The sequence below is a fragment of the Erithacus rubecula genome (genome assembly GCF_903797595.1).
Source record: "Erithacus rubecula genome assembly, chromosome: 1".
Classification (NCBI taxonomy): Eukaryota; Metazoa; Chordata; class Aves; order Passeriformes; family Muscicapidae; genus Erithacus; species Erithacus rubecula.
The window spans coordinates 14,102,143-14,114,775 of record NC_136658.1 but is presented as its reverse complement, the minus strand read 5'-3'; the positions used below and the strand labels follow the sequence as shown (position 1 = coordinate 14,114,775).

At 39.2% G+C, this 12,633-nt stretch overlaps 1 protein-coding gene across 4 annotated transcripts in view; it reads right to left on the bottom strand.

Moving 5' to 3' along the window:
• UVRAG (UV radiation resistance associated) overlaps positions 1 to 12,633 on the bottom strand; it is an 86,780-nt gene that overhangs the window by 54,454 nt on the left and 19,693 nt on the right. For all 4 annotated transcript variants that reach the window (XM_079299211.1, XM_079299208.1, XM_079299209.1 and 1 more), the window contains one exon: positions 11,071 to 11,156. In XM_079299211.1, the coding sequence (XP_079155337.1) occupies positions 11,071 to 11,156 (86 nt within the window). The remainder of the gene's footprint in view (positions 1 to 11,070; positions 11,157 to 12,633) is intronic.

The following is a 12,633-nucleotide window of genomic DNA, read 5'->3' as shown; positions in this document are numbered from 1 at the left end:
TGAGGTCAAATAACACTTTTTATACTGCAAGACAGAAAAATTACTGATATTGGTTGACTCAACCCCAATACATCCATTGTTGTTCTAACAACTTTAAAATGGTAACATTACTACATCCAAAATTACATCTTCCAAGATTAAAACTTTAGGGGCTTCATGTCACAAAAGCAGCAACTATCAAAAAAAATTTTTTTCTCAGCCAAAAGTCCCCACATGGAAATCTTTGGTCATCCAACAAGAGGAATACAAACTAAGCTGTTAAAAATGCCAACATGGAAATTTTGTCTATCACTTCTGCACAAGCAGACTTTGGTGGAAGCAATTATGAGTGCACCAATGGAGATCAGCAAGCTGGGGCCATAAATCTGGATTAAAACATACACAGAATAAACAGAGAGAAACTTCAATCCTAACTGACCACATCTTGTTCCCATTTCGTGGCTAAATGCAGGTCCAATGCTACAGCTTAGTCAGCACAAGCTGTTCTTTGAGCACAATCCTGCTTGGTTTAATAACTCTCAACAATAAGCCAACTGATGACATCACCTACATGCCATCAGCCAACGTGGGATTCTTCCTACATTGCCCAAGACTTCATTTTTTAATGTATTTTATTAAAATTAGCAGTTCCATAGATCTGTTAAGGCTAATTGAGGGCTTGAAGAGGCCACTGGCCTGCTACCAAATTTCCTCCAGCAAGTGGGAAAGCCAAGCCAGTTACAGCAGAAACTCCAGCCTTTTTAAAGGGATAGTTTAGCCAACAGTGTTGTCATCCAGTGTCTGCAGCAGCTCCCAGCCATTGTCAGCCAGAAGCAGAGCAACTGGAACATGAAGTGTGACAGATTTACTGCTGTTGCTTGGGGCCCTGAGAGCTGCTGTGCAATTGTCCTGCATCAGGCCAGCTCCATGCTGCTGCCTGGGAAAGAACCAGAAAGCAAAGCAGACATTAAAATTCCTGAGCATCCTGACTGATTGGAGGTGGAGATCCACAAGGCTGCTGTTCTACTTTCATTCCCATAGCACCTGCTTTCTGAGATGGGGGAGATTAAAAAGACACAAAACACCCTCCCATCCTTTGACAGTTTAGAAAACAGCTGGATACATTAAAAGTGCAATCCACATGCTGTAAACTAAGTCTAACAAAAACTACAGCCCTACTTGGTCTACAAAGGACCAGCACATAAAATTCCAACATCTCTCCACTACACTTTCTAGATCTCAAGCTCCTGAAATACAGGCTTTTTGGGTTATTTCCTCAAGGCTTTTCAAGTCTTACATCAAATTGCTTTCCCCAACAACCACTGCCCCCTTCCCCCCTCAAAAAAAAAAAAAAAAAAAAAAAAAAATAGCACTCAACCCACTTTCTACCTTGGCTGTAAGATCTGAAACCATTCTAGCATAATGAATCCAATTTGGGTACTGGCTTGCACAGGAATAGGAGGAAAGAATAGTTACCAAGTTTTGTACTACTTCATCATTACAGGATTTAACATAATGTTCTTGTCTTGTTTGCAAGATCAATGAGTTTTCCTTACTTCCCAGGACTGAGCAGTGCACTGGTCCAACATGACTTGACTTTACAACTTTGGAATGTGCTGTAATGACACATTCATTCTCTTCAAACCTGCAGAAAGTCTGAAGGTTCAACTGGAGCACTTTCCTTTAGAACACGCTGCAATATCCTAGTCTCTTGTGATCATGCATTAGTCGAGTCATTTACTAGTTTGTGCAGCAAGTTCATTTCTGTCAGCAATCTCTAAAAAACTGAAAGCTGGAGTGTAGCGAGTTGTGCCTATTAAGTGTCTTGGTTTGAAAGACAGGGATTTGTCAAGGAAGGCAGAACTTCCCTTGGAATGGAAAAATTACCTCTTTCCTTCCAAATTATCATAACCTGGAAATTAAGGGGTTTTCAGACAAAGATATGGGGAAAGGAATAAGAATTCTTTACTAGAATATAAATAACAAGGCAAACAAACAATAACAGCAGCAAGATATGTCTGCCCTTCCCAAGAGAATGCCCCTCAGCTCCAATAGCACAGCCAGCTGCACAATTCCCCCTCCCCCTTGGCTACGTCTTTTGTCTCTTTTAAGTACTGGTCATTATTGTATCTTAGCAACAAATGGGACTAAATACCACAGAGAAAGAAACAAAAGGAAAAATCTTAACCCCCAACATTAAAATAACATATGCTTGTATTTACATTAATGAAAGAGTCTCAGCTTTATCATACAGTCGATACATGATTTTGCAGTTCTATCATCCACTCCCAATATCTATTTTCTATCAGACACATCTGGATTTTTCATGTACAGAACCTTAAGCCATAAATACATCAATTAATTATAGCAGTCATATACTACAGCTCCTTCTCACAAGAGAAATAAATGCCTCTGGTCATGTTTGCCAGAACAACCTTAGTTTGCAACAAGACTAAATTTAAACTGAGAATTATTACTACATGGGATTTAGAAAATAGAATGGAGCACTTCTGGCAATAAGAGACCTGGAGAGTCCTGGAAGTAAAGTACTCAAACCTATTACTAAAGAAAAAAGTAATTAAAGACTTTCCTACTAAATTCAGAAATTAGAATGCAGACTACTTTACATCAGTCCACAAATTTAGATTCTGTAGAGTGCCAGCCAGCTATAAGATTTTTTTTTCATAATCCCTTAAACCATCATTTGATACATCTGCTTTCCCACAAGAAAAAATTCCTAATTTATAATCATATACTCCCTTTCCAATTTCTTCAGAAACCTATACCTACAATTTGTCAAAAGCAGATGTAGGGCAAAGCAAAGACAGTAGGGAGTAAGAAAAGCATAAAATGCAAGCCTGACTTAGTCATTTGTGACATCAAACCTCTACAAGTGCCAGTGCTATAAGAAACTCACACAAGACAGTGCTGTTGCAGCACAGATAACTTTCCATCATTCTTTCAAACATTTGGAGTCCTACACATGTAAATCACTTAGGTGTAAGCCTTATGCTTGCATTGGAGAGTCTACATTTAAGCCTTACACATTTAAACCTCAAATTAAGCTTTCAAATAATCAAGTCCATGTGGATTTCTGGACTGCAATAGCAAATGCTTTGACCTATTTGGAAACAGAGCAGAAAAGGAAAAAACACATTTATCAAACAGGCAGCAGGGCAGGTTCCATCCTCCAGCTTGAGGAATTTTTAAGGATATAGATCACCTTCAATACTCACAGGACATGAATGGAAGAGGAGAGTCTTAAAGCACAACTCAATTTTTTTTGAGAAATTGAGCGACAAAATGTGAGATGTCTCTAGTTCTCTTATTCCTTAATTCTTAAATTCACAGATTTAACTCCAGTTAAATGGATGGATTTATGGGCTGATTTTTTTTTAATTAAAAAACCAAATGTGGGAAGTTACAAAGGAAACTTCTTTTTGTTCCTTCTCAGTTTGTGATTACAGAAACTTTGCTGCAAGGGCACACAGAATCATATTCAAGACACTGTATTTAGAAAAAAAAAAAAAAAAAAAAAGGTAAATTAGATGCAAATCTAATTTCTGAAGTGCATAAACATGTCAAGAAAACTCCTGCCAGGTGGACAGTAGCACCTGTAGAATTCAACAGCCTTTTCCTAACACACCTTCATAGAAGTCTCAATTCTCTGAAACAGTGAGCAAGCCTAAGACCAGCATTCACTGAAAAACTGAAAAGGAAGATGCACAAATTCAGACAACGTGTTCCAGGTTCCATCCAAAAAGAGACCAGTTGCTCTCCACTTGATTGTGTCCTTCCACCCAAGGCCACTCGACTGATAAAGTGACAGCAGAGCACAGGCTTATGCAATGGAGGAAGGAGGTGCAACACCAGCCAATACTCAGGTGGCTCAGGTTTCAAAGCTGCATACTGCTGCACTCTCCTCCTGGAAGCCACCCTCAAATTCAAATCTGAGTTTTCTTCATAATAAGAATATAAGAATAATAGAAGCATAATTCTGCTGCTATAGTAGTGAAAATTCCCACTGAACATGGATGGTTGTAATGCTCTCAGGAGTGTGCAGCAGCTTCTTGGACTTCCATGCCCTATCCTGCCCTGCTTTAATTAGCAAGTTTATTATAGCATTTTCCCAAGATCTCTAATCTGTTTTATTTGTTCTCTGTCGAAATTCTGCCTTGGCTTTCCCTGGTGTGGTTGGGTATTTCTGAGGATTTTAGAGACATGACTGCATTCACCAAAATCTTTGCCCAGGCTGAGAAAGTAACTCACAGCACCATTCCATGGCCATATCCAGAACAAAGGTGTAACAAAAATAAACAGTCCTGATGTTCACAAAATCCTCCTTCTTAAAAACTTTCAGGCATCTGTCAGTAAATTACTTAGTTTTTCCCCTGGTGGCACTTGGCTATTTAGATTAAAGATAAGGAAGACATTTTCTACAATGAGGATGGTGAATCACTGGCACAGGCTGTTCAAGGTGGTAGTAGTGCCCCATCCCTGGAAGTGTTCAAGGTCAGGTTGGATGGGGCTTGAAGCAACCTGGTCTTCCATGGCAGGCAGGTGGAACTGGATGATCTTTAAAGGTCCCTCTGAACCCAAACTATTTTACAATTCTATAACATTCTTTGAAATGAAAATATTTGTTTTCATACATTTCATAGAGCCAGAAAAAGGAGCAAGACTGGGTTCTGACATCTCAGTATTGCTTCATTGATATTATCTTTTACACACAGTCACAAATAAAGAGGCAGAAAAAAAAGCTACTTTTTAAGCCCTGCACAGCTTTGTATAACACCTCTCAAAAGTGTTTTGAAACTGAATTTGACCAGGAGCTAGTAATATATCTATGCTAAAAATGTGCCACTGCAGGGGTAGCCTATTGCATATGGCAAATCAGGAAAACTGAAGATCAGAGCAGCAGCAGACTGCTCACCCAGCAGTTAACAAACACATTCTGCTCTTATACTTCATAGACTGTTTCAACTTGCTGTGATTCATGCCACTCTCTGCTACAGATTTTGGCACAAAGCAGGCTTGTAAGTTTAGTGTTCTAATGATTGAATAGCCTCTGTTCCCATACAGTTCAGCACCACAGAGGTAAAATTCCTGGGAAGAGATTTGTCCAAAAGTCTGATGTCATCAATAAAAATCCCTGAGCAGCCTCTCAAAATTGGAAAGAAAAAAAAAAAAGAAATAAAAAAATCAGATCCCAGTTTTCATTTCCATTGCTACTTCTCAGGAACCCTCCACAGGACAATTCCAACCCAAAAAGTTTTCAGGCCAAGAAGGATGACACTCTTTAAACTGCTCATCCATTTCAGTAATGCTTAATTAAGCATACAGAGGCACTCTAGAGGTGCCATTCCAGCTCCTCTTTATTCATCCTGGCCTCAGGCCACCTGGATTTGTCTGTCCAAAGCCAAGGGGGGATGCCTGTCTGGTTTTGGCTGCTTATTGGGTACAAAGTGCCAAGACTTCAGGTGCAAATCTTTCCTGTTTAGAAACATCAAACCTGGCCATCACAAAAAACCCCCAAGACACTTATCACTAGCAAAGGGATGTTTTAGCAGAGGAACTTTGGGATTTTAGAGCAGGTAAGAGGAATCCTACAACCTATTTCACACTTTAAATGGTGTATTTCCACTTCTGCTGGGAGAGGATGATGGCAGCAGCAGGTTGAAATACTGAAGTCCAAAAGCCTGCAATGTGATTGCCAAGATGCTCTCAGAAAAAGCTAGAGCAAAGCACTGCAAGAATATCAGGTTATTTATTAGTGATCACCCTTCCTGACCCATTCACATTAACAAAAAGATGGTGACAGTTCCACATGAACATCCATAACTGCAACGTTTAGAGAGGTTTTGGTCACAGCTGAGTTGGGACCCTTCTCTGAGTAAAGAATAGCAAAGGGAAGAGCTAGAAACAGGAGACTTAATTGTCAGTGCATATTTTAAAATTTAACTAGATCTTTTCTGCCTGTCCTTATCTCTATACAGCTACCAGCATGCAACAAGGAATAGAGTAGTAAAAAGCAACTTGTTTCCATGTAGATCTATCTACTTCCTAGCTCCATTGAGTTCACTTCTTTCACAGAGATTAAAGTGGAAATAGAGGAACTTCAGGGAAGTTCAAAAGGCAGTACAGCTTTGCATGGCTCACATCTGGATTTATCAAATTCTGTGCAACTCTCAAGTCAGACAGCCAGTGATGAGAGGATGTCTTCTTCCTGCTTTCTCTCCTCTTCACCCCACTAAACAACTTGAAGCCTAAAGTTTGGAACTGCTACTTGAATCAGCTCTACAATAGCAAAGTCAGGCTGAGCTCCTGTCAGACAGGACACTGACATTGACTTGTCTTCTGTAAACCAGTCCATTTTGAACAATGTACCTGAGATGCACCTCAGCACTGAGCAGCTTAAGCCCACAAAGCCCTTGTGCCACTCTTCCCTACTCAGAGCTTATGAAAAACAGCTTCAGTTTCAGCTTTATTTCCATGTGTTAAAAATAGCTGCACAAAGCCAGTTACTGCATTTGGCATATTCAAGCCCACTGACTCTGTAGTCTCAGAGAAACTGTGCTGAGAAGTTACTAATAACTTATTCAGCTCCATGGCAGCCTACATCGACCATGCATTTTGTCTTCATTTCTAGTTTCAAAGATCAAGTTCTGTTTGTTCAATAAAACTGTTAATAAAGATAGAAGATTTGAACAAAAGCTGATTCTATACCATGTCAATATGTTTTAGCCTTGGTCACCACAAGATGATTTTATGATCCTCTCAATTTCAGGTCACAGACAAACACTACCAACATTTGTATTCTTAAACAGTATCTCTTCAGTGATGATTCAGGCACCCTTCTTTAAATGAACTGTTATATTACAGATGGCAAACCCCGAAGCAAGGGTCACTTCAAGCATACCCCTGCTCCGTGAGAGATTAATACCCAGATGTACTATTCTAATCAAATTCTGCCAGATTAGACACTAATAATATTAAGCACCTGCTTGGAGCCAGTCTTTTTACTCATCCTAGAACTCAAATTACATCAATGTCAGATTCTGTTGTTGATTTTGGTTTTGTTGTAACAGAACACTGTTTTTTAAGCAAAAACACAAGCAAAATGTTTTCAATCTGCACTAACTGGCTGGCTAAGTACCACAATCATATCATGCCATCTGCTGAAGGAACAGTTAAGCCATAGAGATGGCAGTTCTGAATGGAGTAATAAAAACTACAGAAAGCAAAACTTCAAAGGAGCAGATTTTCACTAGCTCTTAGAGCACTTTTTGTCACCAGGCAGAATATGGGAGGATTTCAGGCATTCATATACTTCGAGGCACAAGCCAATTGCTCTCTAAGTGTCACAACAACACAGAAAGCTGTGGCAGAAGACACTATATTAATTTTTGTATTTAGAAATAGAAGTAAAATTCTATTATATAGTATTTTAAACCCTTTGTTTAGCGATATCTCATCTTCTCAACACCATTTAATACTGAATGTCTATTTTTCAAAGCTTTAAGAATAGGCTAGAAAACCAAGAGAATACTAAATATAAACCTATTCCCACTAGTGCTGCAAACGTGTTCAGAACTTGATTATTGAGAGATGTCCAGAACATGACCTCAGATGAATTTGGCCCATCCTGAGTGCTGTGTGAAAGGCGTTTCTGTATAACCTATTACTACCAGCAACACAATGTTTAGAAAGCCTTTAAATTATCTCTTTTCAGGAAAAAGGCCAGGAGTAAAAACCTCAAAATTTGAGCTTTCCAGCTGATGTGGTGAATTTTTGTTAGTTAGCCCTTTTAAAGCAAATGTCTGGATGACCATTTGTCACTTCTATATGGCACAAACAACTTATAAGCAGCACCAGTTTTGCCTGAGGATCTTGTCCCTGTCCCAGAACAAGAAGGGTCATGAGCTACAGAAGTGCTGAGACATTCTCTGTGTAAAGAGTTGCCTGAACATTTAACTTGTTCCTGCTGCTTAACTGACTTGTAAATCCATGCAATTCAGCATCTAAACACAAGCACTATTTTAATCCAATGCACAAAAAATTTTCCATTGTTCACACACTCTGTTATCCCCAATTAATTTTATTATCAACATAATTTGAGCCAAGCATACACTTTTTATTAAGGTCTATTCACAAGCTTCATAAATTTTAGCTATTCACTTCTGAGGAAAAAATTTCTTACATCATTTCTTCCCCCAAAAGCAGTTTTGAAGCACAGACTAACCACAGAAGTTCTCACTGTGCTGTTAAGAGTTAGGGGATGAGCAAGAACCAGTTCTCTCCATTTTGGCTATCGGTGGCTTTGCCACATCTGGCAGCACAATACCACAACAACAACTGGGACTCAGATCCCACTGTCACCAGTATTTGCTTCCATTCATACAAGTGTAAATAAAGCCAGTACAAGCTGTTCTTCATATTCACATTGTGAAAACAATAGGAAACAACATATGCAGCTTGTGAATTTTTACTACAGACAAATATCTTATCATGAGAAACTCTTCAAAACATGAGATTTATGTGACCAGATGGAAATCTTTATGATGTGGACATCTCAGTATTCTCTTTACAGTCAATGGACAGAAGGAAGACAGCAATTCATTTCCTCCCAAAGTACATCCTGTCTAATGAATCATAACTCAAATTATGCCCATCTCTCTTTTCTGTTTAAAGAGGAACACGCTCATGTGAACTATCTTTGGGAAGAGTTCATGGGCTGGTTATTCAAGCATGGAATCCTGGAGGAAGTGGCAAACCAAACTGCTTGGTAGGTGTCTTAGGTTGCAATGCAAGATGTAACCAGCAGTATGTATTCTATCCCCATCTGTTAAAACCAGGTAGAACAGAGTTCTTTATCTCTTCCATGACCTATCCCTCATAACTCCTGGGAAGATACTTTCTGTAATGGGCCAGCTGTTAAAACCAGGTGGGGCAGTTTTCTTTATCTCTTCCACAATCCATCCATCCTCCCTCGAGGGAGGTATCTCCTGTTAATGAGCCATTGAGTCCCACTGCATTTCTCATAAAATAACATCATCCCATTCTCCACGCATGGGGAGGAGCCAAGCACTTCCTACCTATATAAAAATCTAAGATTTGGAACACTGAGGCAGCTTTTTCCCACTGGATTCCCAGAGGAAAACTAGGCCCATCTACAACATACCACTGGACTTTCAGAGGAAAACTACACCCTTCCACAAGAATCATTGCTTCAACAGAACCACATCTGTGTCACTCCAAGAGGACTGCAGCCACAATGTAACTGGACTTCTACCAACTAGAGATTATTTTAAAACAAACATCATCACCAGGCTTTTCAGCCTGATATCAAAGGTAAGCAGCAGTCCAGAAAACACACCTGTAAAAATGCAGAGTTAATGTGAAAGGGAATAGAAAGGATTCTAAACTACAAAGAGGACTCTGCCTTAGTTCCTAACAAACTTTCCTAACCACAATGAAATTAGACAAAAATGACACCTAGATAGAGTCACAAATTACAGCTTCTAACTGCTGCTGGAACTAAACAATGCAATGTAAACCCCTTGATATGGTATGCAGAACCCACTAAAACACAGTTAGCAGGCCTGGTTCTGAGGTCTGGAAAACACTGTTCCTCCTGGGACAAAATGAAAAAGGATAATGTCTCAGCTCAGAGGCAGAGCTTAACAGAAACTAAACCCAACAGCATGCCTAGGCACTGTGAGAGACTAAACTCTCACATCCCCAAAACAGAGAGAAGCTCCAGTAGTCAGGGTTCAAAACAGCACTGGTAAGCACACAACAAGGTGAACTTTATCACAGCTGACAACTTAATTTCTTGTCAGCTTGAGGAAAAACAGTGAGGCACCTTCACAAGAAGGATTACAGATCAATTTCTCAGGGCTGATCAGGAGTCCACCTAGTCAAGTTCATGACCATAGTGAGTCTTTTTTCTGGAACAGGCTTCATACTACATAGATGTGCACACAAAATGTGAAAAACCCTCGTGAATGAAGTCATCAGGGCACACTGCACATTTTTTTTCCTTTTTCTGTTTAACAAAGACTAAATGTTAGGTACTACAAGTTCTCTTCTAATGAATGGAGGGTGTCAGAGTGCAATCAGAATTTCCTAACACTCCCCCTGGTTGTTTCCCACTAAAAGCACACACACAAAAAAAAAATTAGTAAGCAGCCTTCAGTTAAAATATGCTTTAAAGAATCAAGAAACAGAACACCCAGATTTTAAGAGCTTAAATAAGGACATGTGAATAAGCAACATAAGTTGACTTTTCCTCTCTTCAGACAGGCAACACTGACACCTACTGTCAACACTGTCAAATGGATTCAACTTTTACAATCGATTTAAAATGTCAAATGTAGTTTTACATAGACTTTTGAAAGCATATTAAATATTTCCTATTCAAGGGCTTCCTTCATAGCATATCTACTGCCTTTACTGCAGAACTGAAGTTATTAACCTGTAAAATGTAAAATGCCATTTAAATAGAGATTCCTCAAAACCAACTTACTGACAGTGGTGGACCACAATTATACTTTTTCATATCTCATCTTTTTGAACTAATATAATTAAAGCAGACATGAAAAAGGACAGTTTGTTTACCTTAATACTAGCATGTCATGTTTTTTATCACCACAAACATTTAAGCAGCCACCCAAAAGCAAAAACCCCTGTACCTTTCTTAGACCAAAATTGTGCTGGAGTAACTGGGTCCTGATTGTGTTCTCATGTATATAAAAAAATTTCACTGCTGTTGAGAACAGAGTAGAAGCTTTCCACAGAACCTTTCCAACAAAGAAGCTCCATGATTTTGACATTCACAAGGCATGTCCACAGGCCAGCTCCACAGTGAGTCCTAATTCAGAGCACTCAAGCATCTACACAGAAGAAGTCCAGCAACCACCACTGAACACACAGCCCAGCTCCTCACTACATGACTATACTGGCACAGCCTTAATATCTCCTTTGCACATTCCACACCATGCTGGGGTTTTTTTAATGTTTGGAAAGATCCTCCCACACAGACACTACAGAAGTTATAATAACTGCACAAAATATTATCAAAAACCTTACCTAAGCAAAGAGAAGACATCGTAAGAGTTACGAACACAGCTCTGATCCACCTGGAGAAGATTGTTCTTCAGGGTACCTGAGTGATCCTTGAGGAAAAGGAGGAATATTATTTTTAAAATTAAAAAATTCATCTTGACTAAGAGCATGCATTTTTAGCAGAATAAATGATCTTGCATGCAATGTATTTTAAATGTCTTTACATGTGTTCTATCTATGTTAGGTAAAAACAATTTAAGGTGGTAATAACACCACTTACCTATAAAGGTATAAAAGAGTTATCAGTTTATCTGTATTCTAGACACACAGTATGTTTTATTGAACTTTATAATCCATAACTGTCTGAATTGTATGCACAGAAACATTGAAAAGTGTAACTGACAGCTGCAACTGCCATTCTTCAGCTTCAGACCTGAGAGGCCACTTAGTCACATGCCAGAGAATTACATGAACATGAGACAAAGCTCTATCCTTTATCCATGCTGCAACACATTAAAAGATCAAAGTAATCTTAGTTTCAAGTGAGGTGAACAAGTTTCTAGAAGTTACAAAGTAAGAATGATTTCTGGAAGTTACAAAGTAAGAATGACCTAAGGTTGTTCTTGTAAGTTACCAAAGTATCCATTCTGCTCAAAAGGTACCAAAACAGAAACAGACAAAAAGCAATTCCTCATGCTGCAAATGTCAGATATTGAGCTTTTCCGTATCAGGCATGGTCACACAAACTCCTAGAAAAGTCCCACACTGGGAAGTGCTGCTTTACATGATAAAGTAAATTTTAAGCAGGTCAAGCCACCTGGAGGCACTATCAGAAAGATTATGGATTGCAGGGAAAAAGGCATTTACTGTAGTGTACAAAGCAGCTCCATCTGGTACCCAGGATCAGCCAGTGTTCCAACAGGTGGATTCTGAGTACCACAATCCTGCCTAAAGATTCTTTCCTGCCCTAACAGGACACTCTCTCCATATAGAAGAGATTGAAATTCAGAGTTAAACGTCAACATCTCCTGACACAACTGTGTTACCCATAGCCCACACAGCAGACATTCCTTTCCACTAAAAATCTGGTTCTACCTAAACAATCCTGAGATCTACACACTATATAGCACATCACATTGCTACAGAGACACCATCCCAGCAGCTCTCTCAGCAACTCATTTTCCTACCCAAGATACTGAATGCTGAAATCCAGACATGTCTCCACAAAAAAAAAAAAAAAAACCAAAAAAAAACCACCACCCAAACAAAAAACAAACAACAAAAAACAAAACAAAAAAATCTTAATGTCTGAAAGAACTAGGATGGTGGAAAACTGAAAATGCACAAGGTGTCAGCATCACCATGCCCTACCCCTGGAAATGTTCAAGGCCACGATGAATGGGGACTGGAGCAATCTGATCAAGTGGAAGGTGTTACTGCCCATGACAGGGAGGAAGAACTGGATGAGCTCTAAGCTGCCATCTGACCCAAACCATTCTAGGATTCTACTGCATAAAACTGATGATGTTTCCACAAACAACTTTGCTTCAGAAAGCAAAGTGCAACATTTCTCAGAGGACAAGAGGA